We start from the raw sequence: 16,966 nt of genomic DNA on the forward strand, positions 1-16,966 counted from the left end.
TCCACATCATAATGTAGCAGAAAACTTCTGGCAAATTTCCAGAAACATCAGTTCCACATCATAATGTGGCTGAAAACTTCTGGCAAATTTCCAGAAACACCAGTTCCACATCATAATGTAGCAGAAAACTTCTGGCAAATTTCCAGAAACATCAGTTCCACATCATAATGTAGTTCGTGTCTTATCGATAATTCCATCAAACAAGCTCAATGGAGGACACTGGAATTGGAGACCACCTAAAATGAATGTAGTAGTGGCACATTATACGAAAATGTGAGGTCCACTATTACATGAAAGAAATTTCTGACATTAAATATATCATATGGAGAGAAACCTGGAGTTTGGGTTGGTATTTCCAGACATTGCACTGTTGGTCTTTTTTCTCTCTCTCTTTTCAAATGAAATGACCAATATTGAACGTTATTGCTCTGATATTCTGTACAATTTCATTGGTCATCTTGAAAATGAAATTAAGTAAGAAGGGTCCCAACAAAACAGCAGCCCAGCTGACAGATCTCTACAACTTTTCACTGAGATTTTTGGAGAATGTATCTTATCTTTAGTCTGTGAAATGTGTAATGTATAAAGAACATGCACACATGCATACACACTTGATGAACTGCAAGCTGAGTGTTTCACAACAAGAACTGGTGAAAATGTATGAAAATAAAATAAAATGAAATGTACTGATGCTTGTGGACATCACTTTCAACATACGTGACTTTCCAAACATCCTGTATGTGACTGTGTGTATAACATTGGTACCTTCATATGTGGTACAACATTAAGTGCTATTTGCCATCAGGTATCCACAACAAAAAATTCTTCTGCTTCGGCAACTTAAAATTAAATTGCATTTTTGTTGCACATTCCCCCTTAATGCAGCTTGTCAAAAAATGAACAAATAAAAAAAAAAAAAAAAACTGTTAAAAACGACAAAGAGATAACAAATTAATTGTTAATATTGTCTCCAATTAAACCTTACTGACGAATAATTTTCAACAATTCTGAAAAGGAGTTAGGAGTTTTGCTTTATGAAAGAAATTAGAATAACAAATCACAACTACTCGTAAATAGGGACATAGTTTAAAAACTGTTTCACTGAAACCATATAATTTAATTAGCTTTAAGAAATGCAAATGCAAATGCAGAGTGATAAAAATTATAGGATGCAATACTTCATACACAGTGTGTATATCACCACTTAATGCTATTAATACAGAGAGATTTTCAATGTATTTTACAAATATTCATTTAGTGATCTGTGTGCCTGTACTTCATTACAACATATCTTCTTACCTTTCTAAATCTGGTATTCAATAAACATCTGTTTCTTATATGGATATTATAATTTAAATTCTAGAGAAAACTGAAGTTTTCACTGCAATGTGAAGATCAAGAATTTTGTAAGCTCCTTCATTAAAATAGATCTTGGAGGGACCCTGGTTTGAGGGAAGACAAGGTTTTCGCTCCTTTAAACTATTTCAGTTGCTTGGGAAGAAACCGAACACATGCTATCGTGTCCTAGTGCTGTGGTCAGAACTCACTGAACCATCACGTCATTCACTTGTATGGATGTGAACTGTAACTTTGTAGACACTAACACATCTCTTCATGCTGGCTGTGATTTTAAAACTGTTCACTGTCCTAATCCACATTGACTGGATGAAATTCTTCACATTGCTGAACTTCGCTACTTCTTGCATCCTTACTAAGCAATTTCCAATTTCTCTAATGCAAATTTATCTAATCAAATAGATGTAGTCATGTAAAATATTACCAGATTACAAAAATTCACTGCACGGTAAGAAAAATATGTGATATAGTGCAGTGAAGCCATTTTAATACTGAAAGCAAATTGTTCATAATATTTGTGCTTCAAAAATTGCAAACCGAAAACAAAAGGAATCCAGCTCCAATTATTGCATTAAATATTACTGCAAGACAGAAAATGACATAATTAACTATAAACAGGACTCAGTCTGAGATTTGAAAAAAAAAAAATCGATAAACATGCACTGTGTGGCCTTTACACTCCATTTATACAGGAAACCAGGAACCATTACAATCTGTTAACAAGTGGACATGAGCCATGTGCTACAAATCACACTCAATATTTCTGTTGCCACTACTACAGAGGATATAAGAAAATAATTCCTATCTTTTATACTGTGGTTACAATACAAGCTCGAAGATGTAAACCCAAGTCTCATTTCATAAAGCAACTATGAAAGTCAGGTAAACTCGTTCAAGGTCTTCTGTTCATAGTAGTTTATTCTAACACGTATATTTTTACTGACTAAATAATTTGTTTCATACATTAGAACTAACCTTCCCCCCCCCCCCCCCCCCCCGCCCAAAACTAAGGTTTTGTAACAGTTATATCTTCTAGACCCCCAGTCTAGTATCAGCATAGTAACGAATGAGAACTTGTGTTGGTCGCTGAATTTCCTGCGTGATTAACATAACTGCAAATGAGGATGTGTTCAGTAGAAGAATGATATTCCGTATCTTTTTAAAAGAAAAGCTGTCTAAAAATGGACACTTCTACTTTCTGACTATAAATAAGCACAGGGTACTTAAGAATCCACTGCAGGCCCCATACTTTAGAATTGAGTACATCGAAGCTGGCTCTCCTCTCTTACATTGTTAAAGTTTTGGTATTACATGCCTACCACAAAGGGTATTCATTCTCCCCTCACCAATCAACATATATTACTCTTTTTATAATTTTAAAAAATGTTTACTAAATAAGTATAAAAACAGTAAATCTACTACCAAAAGAAGAGATTCGAAACTACTGAACACCAAGATACCTTGTTGGCAGAAAACTGATGGATATGGAAATTTCATTAAGATAAAATGTATATACAAATAAAACACAGCAACCCAAACAAGTATAAAATAAAAGCAAATTCGTCTGCAATACAGAAGCATTCTTAAGTAAAAAATAATCCTCCATTCAACTGTCAATATTTGGTTTCTGCAGCCATATTATTAAATATTCTGAATATGCATACTTAATTCCTTAATACTGAAATGATTATTTTAAAGCTGCAGCAAATCATTATTAAAGAGAATGTTTCATCACTACAATGTGGTCTATACACTTCTTAAGGCACATTCAAATATTTGCAGTTCTTTGCAAACAAATCTCAATTCAAGGTACACTCTTTTAATTTGTCCCACTTTGCACAGATGAGAATTTGTGACAAATTATGTGAAAAATGAATGCATTGTTGGGAGGGGGAAAAACACTCTATTCACAATACAGAGAAACAAGAGTAGAAAACTTATAGTGGCTACACCTCAACTTGCAACAAATAAAAATGTTTCTAAGTAGTAAACAAATATATAACATAAAATTTAAATTTCCATATCCACTAGTTTCCAATTCCAATAAGGTATAATTAATTGTACCTGTTAAATTTTGGAGATTTTTTAAGAGAATAGAATATCTTAAAATTCTCCAAAAGCTCTCTCTCACACGCACGCACATACACACACACATACAATCATAATAAAAGGAGTCCAAAAATGACTTGTATCGCACTGATTTAAAAGAAATCAGTCACATTATTGTCACTCTACACTATAATTCAAACTCTGTTGTTCATTCGTGCTTTCAGCACCCAACCACAACAATAATTTAATTGAAACTGACTTGTGGCACAGATGGTACTTCACAACACAGCTCTTCAACTGTCATGTTGAAAAGGCAACAAGGAAAGTCAATAAATCTTTTTCTATTATTATAAATGATATGTCTGTTTTCCCCATATACACATCATCAAATAAATGTGATCCTTAATGTTAATCTGAGATTTGTAGACGCACGTCTTATGCCACTGATAAGTGATTTTTTTCTTAATTATCACTGAAAACTCGTTCTCAGATCTTGATTATTTGTTATTGATAAATACTGAGATTCAGTGCCTACACCAGCAATATCGTGGCAATGATGCCCCCCCCCCCCAAAAAAAAAAAAAAAAAAAAAAAAAAAAAAAAAAAAAAAAAAAAAGCACTAGGAAGTTTAAGAGCGCCCCACGTCATGAGATATGCTGAAAGGCACACGTCACTTACCAAACTACGAATTTTCATTTCTATTTAATAATTTTAGGAAAATATGAGATTCAATGTAAATCATATTCACTACCAGAACTAATCTTTTCTAATTTTATCATCTTAAAATTTTAAATGTAACTATTATGCTATATCTATAATAAAAACATCCAACAAAATAGCTACTGTTAGGAATATGTTTTATCATCCAATGTGCCAGACACCAATCTGACAACAGAAACAGTAGCAGCCATCCTAAAATATCATATAATTTTGAGATACATTATGGGTAATTTAATATCATAAGTTAAACACATGAACACGGAATTAAATTATATTTCTAGTCATCTTTACCTTTAATTGTTTCACTGTTCTAAGAAGGGCATGTGGCCCATTCAAACTTGCATCCTCTACATTTCATTAACTTCCTTTGTGCATAGATATAAATAATGAGAGATTTACTTAATTACACATTCCAACATATATGCAATGTTAACTTTTCAAACATCAGTAATTTCGAATTCTGAAAATTGCAGATTTATATATCAAGTAAGAACAATGAATTGATATTTTATGACGGAAAACAGCACACATTTATTTTCTTACATACACTTGAGTACCGGGACCTTCCCGGGGGTAAAAGGCGGTCAGAGTGTGGTGCCGACCACACCACCTCATTCTAGTGCCAAGGTCATGGAAAGCGTGGGGCTCTACCTCCATGCCCCCCCAAGTGCCTTCATGGCATGTTACGGGGATACCTTTACCTTTTACACTTATATAATGACAGCTAGACACAATGCTCACTCTGCGGTCCCTTCTCACTACACAGACTGTTACATTCAATATTCACAAGATAATTATTGCTTATTATCACAAGTCAGGGGCCAATTTCTTCCAACAATAATAATAATAATAATAATAATAATAATAATAATAATAATAATAATAATAATAATAATAATAAAAATAAAAACCAAAACCATCAGTGTGCAAATGCGACCTTCTACGACAGGTAGATGAACAAAAATGGAGTCATGAATTTCAGAGGAACATCGCAGCTCTGAACAAGCATTCTTCTATGAGAATACTGTTTGCAATCATAATTATGTTCTGACATAAAGCAATATTTAAATCTTAATTACACATGAAATATTCTAAAACTTTATAACAAGCTTAAAATTGAAAACTTTGCTACAATAAAATGTTACTGAATGCTAGAGAATATTGAATTCAAATAAATTACTTTTATGTTTCATTCATCCATTCTTCAATTACCAGCTGTTTAAGCATAATGAAACCTAGTTAATGTATGACAACTTAATTCCATTTCTTCTTAAAAAAAAATGAGGATAATTGTCATCAAGGATAGGTGGCAGGTTATGACAAGTATGCTATATCTGTCACCAAGGAGAGAGGGACTAATGAAGGTCTCAGCTAATACAGTGGCCTCCAGCTGTCGGAGAGACGCTTGCCTGCTGACCTGAAGCTGTTTTTGGGCATGGGTTTGATTCCTACTTGCATTTTTTCAGAGGTTTCCCCAAACCATAAAAAAAAAAGGCGTCCCGGAGAAAATGTTCAGTAATTTGATCTTGTGAAAGGAATTTAAAGCATCTGAACATGAGCCAATTATTTAAATTTCAAGCATGAGTTTTCATAAAAAATATAAAATTGTGATACCTGAACACAAAGGAAATAAATATTTTTTGTCAATATAACTGAAGATAATGAAAATAATAAAAACAGTAAATCTTAAAAATGAAATCTATGCAAACCAAGAGTGAAAAACAGAGTAACTCTGTCAGAGTTGCAAATTGAATTGGTAACAGCAAAGTAAAGTGAAACTGTTAAACTATGATTTTTTTTTTTAAACGAAAAATCCAATTAGAGATTTCCCTTGCTTTTAGAAAATGTTTCTAAAGATCTCTCTTCCAAGTCCATCTTTTCATCTCTTCTACAAAATAACTGCTGAGTAAGAGAATCATGACTGAATGTTCTTAACAGTTATTTCCAACATAATAAATAAATCAACCTGAAAGGTAATGCATCTCGTATCACTAATGATTTGGTCAATTTGGTACATAAACAACTCTCCTATCTCAACTGAAACTATCTTAGTTAATGATATTTAGAAATCTGAATGATGGATATCAAACCGAAACTAGTCATTAACTGAGGTAAAATACCATTAACACAGGAAAGTTGTTTATATAACATATTTACAACATTACAACACATCTAGCAATACAGCCTTCGACAGGGTGAACAGAACTTATTATTAGATATATTGGCAAAGGGCACAACAGATCATTGATATAAAACAAATCTAATTTCCGTCAAAATATCTGAATGGAAAGAAATAAATTCAGGCATCAGACAACAAAGTGTATTCTCACCTCTTCTGTTTAGCTAGTGTTAATAATAACAATACAGTGTCTTGTCTTATTGTTGCTGTATTCCTTGTTACAAGTTATCATCTGTTTATACAACTGCTGCTAACTATCAATTGTCTTAAGTGCGATGCAATCGATATATAAATTAGTCACAGCCCATATATCATTACATATTCTATCGATTATTTTAGCATTCGAGTTGGCGCACCTTTAATAGATTTTTTTTTTTTCACTAACATTTTTCCCTCTCTTAAAGGATGTACCCTAGTTTTTTATTATAAAAATCGGAAAAGAAAAAAGTGCGACTATGACGTGGGTAAATACAGCATCTGAATGCAATGGTACAAGACTTCAGGGAGGAAAGACATGGAAGCATTCTGATTAATAGAAATTCAAAATTAGATGCAATAATTTTTGCAGACAACCTAGTTTTATTAGCCACACTGAAGGTGATTTGCAATGGTTAGTACACAGGACTAGTCTATGGAAATATCCACAGAAAAAAAAAAATAATGGCCTTTTGTGATTAATATAAGTACCAAGTGAAATTTATCCAAATAATAAACTCCTAGAATGGCTCCATATTATTACTTATTTAGATTATAAACTATCTTTCCTTGAAAATTTAGATATACCAGAAAACATTTTTAAATTCAATAAATCCATGGGCATCATTAACCCAATTACTTCGTTTGATGAGCTGTGAGTTACCGCACAAAAATATCTTAGTAAGATGTCTTAATCAGTAAGTACATACTTCCAGCATAGCCTCTGATAAATTCTGCATTAAAAATCTTGCATAGTTTTTTTTTTTTTCAAATTTTTTCAGCACATTGCACATTAAATCCGAGCGAAGGCAATTTAAATAACTTAAATACGAGTCCACTAGCTCAACAGAGTACTGAAACCATCATAAGTACAAAAACCTACCCGTATTCGTCTAGATAAAATAATGGCTAGTCCTGTCTGTTAGTATGAAGGATGAAAGCAGACTAACAGCTTGTGAGATCAAATTCATGAATTGAACAGCTGGAAGAAAAATAAAGATGTACTACAAGTTCTAGATTACATCTATAGACATCAGAAGAACTGCAAGGAGCATGTCTTGAGAAGGGACTCGTCCAGTTTCCCTAAGGCAATAATAAAATATGTGCAAATGGACAACACACTCTGGGATGCCCCATCAAAAGATGGCATTAAAATCATCTTCTCAGACCGGAACAGTTTCTAGTACTACTACTTGATAGGATTATTATTATTATTATTATTATTATTATTATTATCATCATCATCATCATCATCATCAAATATTGTAGAGCTGAGGCCCCCATGTCTGTTGCTCTATTCCATGATTTCATGCATTAGTTTGTTTTTAAGTTCACCTACAGACCAAACAAAGGCATGTCAGACAGTAAGACATGGTGTATCATATCTGAGGAGACGTGTACGAACTTAACGCATCCAAACTGGACGATGCTCAAATGATACTAACTTACGAACAGCGGTGACATTCAATGTATTGCATGTTGTCGTTTAAAGGAACAAAGAACATGGGTATTTACTTAACGTGAGTGATACCATTTGAACGTTATCCAAACCCTAACCAGTGACACATTAAGGAAGCCTTTAACCACTGTATAATAACTACAATCATAAAAACGAGAACGAATGTACCATACAGTCTCATGCAGAAATTTTCACTTATTACCAGTAAGAAAACTTTGGTGATTTTAAGTAATTCTAAATGCAGAATAAACAACAAAAACTCAAAGCAAGGAATACAAATTAGATGGACTTACCATTATCAGCAGATACCTCGCCAATTTTTCAGCATTATATAATTAATTTATTGTTTGTTAGTTTTACATCATTAATTTTCATCCAAAATGGAATCATCAAAATTAGCATATCCTCTCCTTGTAAGATTTAAAAGAAGAATAAGAAAACAACGGCAAAGATTAGAATTCAGTAAGCTGCAGACAGAATGTGAAGAGAAATGGAATAAAAAGTCACGGCAGTCATATTATCGTGTCTGTTTCACATTAACTGAAGGTTAGTGAAGAGAGTATTTCGCCACTTTCAAAACATAAAAATTTCCAAGCCCATCTGTCCATATTCTGAACTTTCTAAAGCAACACTTTTGTTAAAACCGGAAGATACAAATTTCTCTCTTTTATATTGGTAAGATATGTAGAGAGGCACATGTCTACGTCATTACTGTACAAAATGTGCTTCTCCCCACATGCATTATATACATAATCCTGTATGATGATGAGTATTACAATTGCCTTTCCTTGTTGACCTGAACATGCACAGTGTTACAAATGAGTTGAAAGCACGGCAATGACGCAGGCTGCCAACAGCGCGGTGGCAGGCACTGGCAACGTTGCAGCCAGGTTGTAGATGGGGCAGTAGGGACACTGACTGCTGCCACACACCTCGCAGATGTTCAGCAGGTATGTGTTCAGGGAGTCAAAGATGCTCTCATTAAAGCGTTCTGTAGGACAAGAACATTTAGCTCAGGTTTTGCATGGAATATAAATTAGTGGAATATAAATTAGTTCCTATTATTGATTTTAGTGTAATTTCGTGCTAAATGATATCAAAAGTGACCATTTAAATAATTACCTAGTGCGTCACAAACATCAAGATATCTACAAATACAGCATAATTAGTACTGAACAATACCCAGTTTCATAGCTATAGCAGTTCACAGGAATCTCCAAACAATATGAGCCACTACATCGTATTCCCAACTACAGACAAAGCAATTGCAACTGAATCATATTTTTTATTTAACAAATTAATACAACACAAATATGTACAAATATTGGTTATGGCTCTATTTACAGTTTTACATCGGAGACATCATGCATGGCAGGTTTCTCTTATTATAGGGCACAAAGTAGGCCTAATATTCATTATGCTGGGGAAACTTGCTTTGAACATACTAGTATCCAAACTAACTTTAGGATAGAAAAGTCTAGAAGAACTGATAAAAGATGCTATTTGGGCAGGTTAGTTATACAAGGTGTAACGAAAAAGTGGGCAAAACTTCAGGTATGGATTCCTCTTATATCGTAGAAAAAAATGTTTATATCAACATGGGTCTGGAAATCCTTAGTTTCTGAATAAGACTTGCAAGTATGATCATAGTGGACTCCAGTACATTTGTTTGCTGTTTAACTGTTCAAATATCGACCTGCACGAATACAGGCCACAGCTAGCAGTTTCATCGAGATCCAAACATGCCCGGCCCCATTCTCACCCATTGCACTTCTTTACAATCGTCGGTGTATTCACCTCCTGATGGAACTCTCCATCAGCAGATTCTGCAAGGCTACCAGACAATAAGAACTATGCAAGGAATTTGGGAGCATGTTCGGATCTTGTTGAGACAAGCTGCGGCCTGTATTGGACACGCTGAACAGTTCATCTAAGGAAATGTAAACAACAAACGCACTGGTATGCAATATGATCACACTTGTGAGCCCTGCTCAGAAACCAATCATTCCTGGACTCACGTTAATATAATCATTTTTTGTACCATATATATGAGGAATCCATACCTGAAGTTATGCCCACTTTTTCTGTTACACTCTTTATACGCAAGAGAAAATATTACAACTAAAATTTGTAATATTTTTACGAAACTTAATTACCTATATAATATTTAACCAGTGTTGCTTCGCAGTGTCTACCAAGATTAAGTCTCTTGAAGATTTTAGCTAATAAGGAATGGGGATCAGATATCAGACAATGCGTCTGTTTTATAATGCTTATATACGATCAAAATTGATCTATGGATGTGAAATATGGGGAGGAGCATCAGTAAACTCATCTACAAAACATTTTTGTTCTTCAAAACTCAGCCTTACGATTATGCCTAGGAGTGCCAAAAACCACATCAACTGTTGCCCTAGAAATTGAATGTAATATTCAACCAATCAGACACTATGTATTACAAAAGGATCTTATAATTGCAAGCCTCATCCAGATCTCAGATGTTCTTCAAACTGTCAGATAATTTCCTGTGTAATTTCTATAAAATAAACAAAGAAGAAATACCAATCTATATCACAGACACACTCATTGCTAAAACCCCAGTTGTGAACGAAATTCCTCCATGGAAATGGATGATTCCAGAACATAGCACACAAATTCCAGGAAATCATTCTAAAAAATGATCCTCCATACATTCTTAAGTTAAGAAGTACTCTGCAGCACATATAAGAATCACCTTTAAATTTATACAGCTGGATCTCTAAATCCTAATAATGGGACATCAGGAGCAAGGTATTACATTCCAAAATATCAAGAAAGTTACTTCATACCATGTTCATCCTCCTCCAACCATGACACTGAATTGCTAGCTATTGATGCTGCTCTTCAGTGTGTTACTCAAATTTCTGAAAAATCTATTTGCATACTTATCGACTCCAAGGGGGCTACACTTAATATAATTAAATATGTACCAAACCTATATGCACATAGAATTATTCCAATTCAGAAACAGGTAAGTAAACTAAAAGAACTCCAAAAGGAAATAACATTTCAACGGATACCTAGTCATTGTGGTATACCTGGAAATGAGAAAGTCGATAACATTGCAAAACAGGCAACATATTTGCAACCAAGACCTCTTCAAGTGATATCTCTATCCAGTGCTTTTGCTTCAGTAAAGTCTCATTTTATAAACCTATGGATCAACAATTGGCTCTCTTCTGACAAAGGAAAAATTTTACAGCCTGTACAAAAGAAACCAAATGATCTGGAAATGTACAAAAACTTGCCCAGGCATGTTCAAACATTTTTAACAAGAACCAGAACAGGTCACATTGTCACTCAATTGTACCTACACCGATTTCACATTTCTGATAATCCTACTTGTCTGTGGTGTAATAATCATGATGAAGGTCTGGAACACATTCTTCTATACTGTCCATCCATAAACCACAAAAGAAGTAAATTAAAATCATCAGTCCCAGTTGCAGAAGACACAGCCCTGCAGTATATATTGACTACACCCCAACTCTGGCTACTAGCAACAGGCATCTATAATGAACACCGATCATAATACCCCTCATTTCTCGTGAAAAATAGCAACTGAATAGACTACAGTGGACTATAGTGGATTTTATGTTGTCAGCAAACAGCTGGATACATTAAGAACATTGATTGATTGATATATGATTAGGCATATATGCAAAGTATATTAGATACTATTAAACAAGTTTATAATATTATACTTTATGGCACAAGTCAATGTTTAGGGAAAGAGGAGAGACAGTTCATTAATTTGGAAGAGTGCAATTACTGTATAACATAACAAACGTGTTTCATACGTTATTTTTTGTAACACAGCATTACATAACATTTAATAAAGAATTTGTAATGGTGGGTAATTTGGCCACTGGGTACCGCTGGCCACTATAAAGTTTATGCAAAAAGGAAACATGACAGCTCATCTCGTGCATAAAAATCGTGCACTCTAATGGGCAAGTAATGAAACATGTTGGCCACTGGATACCATCGTTCCACTGTGAAGTTTATGCAGGTGACTTAATGCACAAAGGAAACAAGACAGCTCACCTGGTGCGTAATAATCGTACACTCTAATGGGTAAGTAACGGGACATGTTGGCCACTGGATACCATCGTTCGACTGTGAAGTTTATGCAGGTGTCTTGGTGATCCAGCTATGTACAAAGGAAACAAAGTAAGAAACAATAACTGTATGGTTCCTGCTTGTCAAATACATAAACCTACCAGAATGTAAAGCATAACCTCTGTACCATTTCTAGAGATCAATTTCCAACTAACTTAGGGTGGTCAATACATTTTTAAGAAAGATGAAATATGTCCAAAATTTATCCAATAGGAGTGGTGACACAGACTAGGAATGTACATTCAGCAGAATAATTACAGTTTCATATGCACTTGTTTAACAGAGTCTGTACTTACAAAGTCGAAATAGAAAAGAACCTTGCTCTCCTGGAATCGAGCACGTTGCAAGTTAAGGACTTTCTTTGACCGAATGTAGGCATCCAGGTCCTGCTGTTGCACGATGTATCCTGTGGGAATTGTGACGTCCAACACAGCCATGCCTGAGCGAATCGACTCATTAGTGTTTGTCCACCTGTGAAAGGTAAGGCACATTTCTTACTTCTAACATACCATTTTCATGATATCTTCAATATTCTTTTCTCAGTGAAAGAGCAAAATGTTAAAGTGAAAATAATAGAACTCTAATCAAGTCTAGCTTGATGATGTGCTTCATTCTGAAACAGAAGATGATCACAAGCAGATTACTACTTCTTGCTCTGTAACGCAAGGGATACGGGAAGAGGGGAGATGGCTAGAACTAGCTTTCTTGCTACAGATGGGAACAGCACATTCGCGAACATTAGCTTACAATCAGACACTCTGCTAGTTGAATATTACTACTGATTACAACTGTGGTGTGCAATAAAGCAAATAAATATTCACAATATCACGCGACCTAGAGGATAACAAATCTGGACCAGGACATAGTAAGCAGCTATATGTCACATATTAATTCAGTGGTTAAAATAAAACACAGAGAATTTAATTTGGTGACACATTGCTTTCATTGATTTTAGAAAATCTTTTGATAGAGTTAATCATACGAGCCATTGCAGATATTAACAAAAGATTAGGCAGGCCTGTCTTTAATAAAATTTGCATAAAAATTAGTTAATAATAATAATAATAATAATAATAATAATAATAATAATAATAATAATAATAAATAATAACAGGAATATCGCACAATATGCATGTTTCTTTCATTGAGCTTTTTGCTGACGTTTAATTAATTAAAAGAGTAAATGATTTTACATACTACGGGCACTTACTAAGTCATGGCAACTATTTTTTTCCGTGGAATCCTGGACCGCAATCCACATTGTTTGATATGCAACATTTACATTAGGTTGTATAGTACTTATAGATGCCACTAGATAGTGCAGATATTCAAGGACAGAAGAAGAGGGATACACGCAAGTCAGTCGGTTCATTGTTCATGTTTGTAGTTTGTCAAGTGTGGATGAGTCGGCTAGAACAACGTGCATACGTAAAAATAGCAGAGCTTCGCGGTCAAAACACGAGAGAATGTCACGCACAACTCGAAGAAGCTGTGGAGGTCGTGCTCTGCTGTACAGAACTGTTGCAAGATGGGTAGCAGCTTTTCAAAGTGGACGAATAAAAAGCACCGACAAACCTCGTATGGGACGCCCTAGGACTGTCTGTACTGATGTTGCTCGTGCCACGATAGAACATTGCTTAGAGAACAACAGACGATGATCTCTACAGGAGTTGGCAACAGAAACAGGTATTGACCAGGCAACTGTACATAAAATTTTACGGCACGATCTGCATATCCGCAAAACTGCTCCTAATTGGGTGCCACATGCACTAGCAGAACAACAAAAGTGGACACGTTACGGAACGTGTCGTGTGAACCTGGAACGATATGAACGTGAAGGAGACATCATGCTGAACAGGATCATTGCCATTGACGAAACCTGGGCCAGGGCTTATGAAACCAGCTTAAACGCCAGTCTGCTGAATGGCGTAATCAAGGATCGCTGCGAAAACACAAAGTCCGTCAAAATCCATCTCCGATGAAGTTAATGGTCATTTTAGCGTATGACATTCGAGGAATTATTTTGTGTCATTTTGTCCCCCATTGCCAGACGCTTATCTGCAGAATAACCTACGTCGCACTATCAGGAATAAACGTACCGAGTTGTTGGACAATGCAATCATCCTAGACAATAATGCAACAGCCCATATGGCAGCCATCATTACGGCGCTGGAGATGGGAAGTACTAGGGCATCCTCCCTACTCCTCCATATGTCACCATGCGATTTCGATTTGATACCGAAATTGAAAACTCCACTGCGTGGGAGACGCTTCATACACGAGATTACGAGATTGACAACGGAGCTGCTGATGGTACTGGTTGTCTTCCTCGTCATTGGCAGTGAACAGCTGATTGCCTTGGAGATTACTTCGAAGGATCTTAATGTGTTCAAAATGTGTTAATGTGCGTTTTTTACTCTTCTCCCTTGTCTACAATACTTCCTGAGAAACTCGTGTAACAGACATGATTACATTATGTATTTTCATATGTGTATAATGAAATGTTTGTATACATTTGCCTAAAGAAAATAGTTGCCACAACTTAGTAAGTGACCTTTGTATATGGCATTTAGTTTCCACGCCATTTTGGCTTTCCTTGTTTTCCCTTGTTTCCTACCTTTATTCTTATGCTTTTCCTTCTATTTAGTTTTCTTTTAATTTAATTTATTTACGCATTATCCTTTTTTTTCTCTCACTAAAGGGCAGTGCTTCTGGTCTCTTCTTTTGTTTTCAGTTGACAAAGCCAAGTTTGAGGAAGCTTTTCTATTGGCCATTTCGAATTTGTAATGTACTTAATTTTCTCGACTGTTCTGGTTCTTTTCTTGGTGAACACTTTTCGAGGACATATTAAGAGGGAGTGACTTCTGAGTATTAAGAAGCTGGACTCTGCCGGGAGCCTGCGCTTCAAACAAATCGTATTAAGAACGAGTCAGCTTGCTATGCATGGTATTGAAAAGGTCTGGTCTGCGGTCTCGTGGCGATACTTTCGCCAGCCCATTTTGACTGCATGAGTGTGCTTCCTACACAGACGACGACTTTGTTGGATTTTCCACCACCATCATGCAGTATATTAATGAGAAAAGTGGAGTTCCCAGGTGGACTCATGGAGAGATTGATTTGTTACATTTATTGTATTATTTGTAGACTGTGGGAAACTCTTCAGGTTATTCTAAGTCAAGATATTTATCCCAGAGAACATCTCTATGCTCCATGACTAGACGACCTGATTCTGTGTTAAGGAATTTTGCTTATCAGAGCTACGGTTACCGTCAGTTACATTTGTAGGGCAATGACTATAATTTCTTTTCTCTTGAGACCTAGTTAATGTTAAGACCTTGAAGTGTTTATTGTTATGGTATTATAATGTTTGGTTGATTATCCATCTCTTAGGGGGGAGGGAAGAAGTTTCTTTCTATGTTTGTTATGTCACTTTTCTTGGGTCTATTCATTCATAATTAAAGTGGCTTTTAGTAAGAAATGTTCATAGTGTTGTTTTTTGTTACATAGGACAACCTACCAGTTTTCACACTTTTGATCCTTGCTTTCCTTAACATACCTCACATCTACGGATGGATATGGCAAACCAGTGCTGTCAATGTGCTAACTGGAGCATGGTGTTATCCCAGCACGTCACACATCTTGGATAGAAATAGCTTTTTGGTAAACTAGATATTCCTCATAAAATTGATAAACGGTCAAATGAATGGGAATAATTAACAGAACACTGAACCCTTTCCTGACAGGACATGCAAGAATATATTTATATAAAAATCATGAAGACATTATCAAAGTTGTGCCTTAGTTTGCTTGCTGTTGTTCACACTGACTCTGTGAGCATGTCCACTTAGTTCATCAGAGTCTATCCAGAGTGCACCACAGACGGTGGATGAATGATGAAAACCTCTGGATTGCCTAGCACTCAGACCTGTGAGGATGGACAATGAGAAATCGAATAACAGCCAATAAAAGCAATGGCAGGATATGCAATATGTATGGTTAATTGTTACACAACAGTGACGTACTGAAGGCCATGCAGTGTGGAACATTGTGCAGTGTTATGAAGTATAGTGTGGCGCAGAGTATTTTCATATACGATACTTTCATGCAGGAGAGTGCGTAGAAAATTTTGCCAGAAATATCCGGAATCTCCAGTTTCATGTAGGAGTACAATTTATAAATTGGTACAAAAATCAGAAACACAGGTTAGAGAAGAAGAGAGAAAGGAGACAACACGTGTTAACTGAAGAAAATTATACAATATAGGGAAAAGGCTGGAAAATAGTCTGATGAAATCTGTACCGGTACATCATTTAGTCCAACAAGTAGGGATATCACCAACATCCATGCATGTCGCTACTAAATTGTTAAAACCAAAGGCCTATAAAAGCCGTATAGTATACTGACTTGCAGGCAAGACTAAATTATTGAACGTGGTTTCAACAATCTACACATATGAAATTGTTGACCCTATTTAGTCCTTTTACTGATGAGGCATGTTGTTTGAGTGATTATGTTAATAAGCAACTGATCTTCATTGGAATAAAATTAAGTGTATGACTTGAGGCTTTCCCGGGGTTTGGTGGAGAATAACTCTTCTTGGTTTCTCAGTCAGGTGAGTTGGAGATTTGCTTCCAAGCTTTCGACGGCTAGCTCTGCCTTCTTCTTCAGGGAATGAAGTGATGAGGGACCATGTCTAGCCGGTATATATGCAAAAGTAGGGCTTCCCGCTGCAGGCCAATCAGGAGCTAGTTCCTAGTTCCGACCGCCAGGAGCATTCTGGTTGGTGGAAGCGGTAGCCAATCAGGAGCTACTTGCTGGTCCCAACTGTCTGCTGTGTGCTGGTGGTC

General features: G+C 35.6%; 1 protein-coding gene across 2 annotated transcripts in view; it reads right to left on the reverse strand.

Annotated features, from left to right (window-relative positions):
• Positions 1–6,458: 6,458 nt before the first annotated feature.
• The window catches only part of Mcr (macroglobulin complement-related), a 133,037-nt gene continuing 122,529 nt past the window's right edge, over positions 6,459–16,966 (reverse strand). For both annotated transcript variants that reach the window (XM_069819585.1, XM_069819584.1), the window contains 3 exons: positions 12,416–12,590; positions 12,045–12,150; positions 6,459–8,949 (listed from right to left, as the gene is read on the reverse strand). In XM_069819585.1, the coding sequence (XP_069675686.1) occupies positions 8,771–8,949; positions 12,045–12,150; positions 12,416–12,590 (460 nt within the window). In that variant the 3' untranslated portion in view covers positions 6,459–8,770. The remainder of the gene's footprint in view (positions 8,950–12,044; positions 12,151–12,415; positions 12,591–16,966) is intronic.

This window comes from Periplaneta americana, chromosome 2, assembly GCF_040183065.1.
Source record: "Periplaneta americana isolate PAMFEO1 chromosome 2, P.americana_PAMFEO1_priV1, whole genome shotgun sequence".
NCBI lineage: Eukaryota > Metazoa > Arthropoda > Insecta > Blattodea > Blattidae > Periplaneta > Periplaneta americana.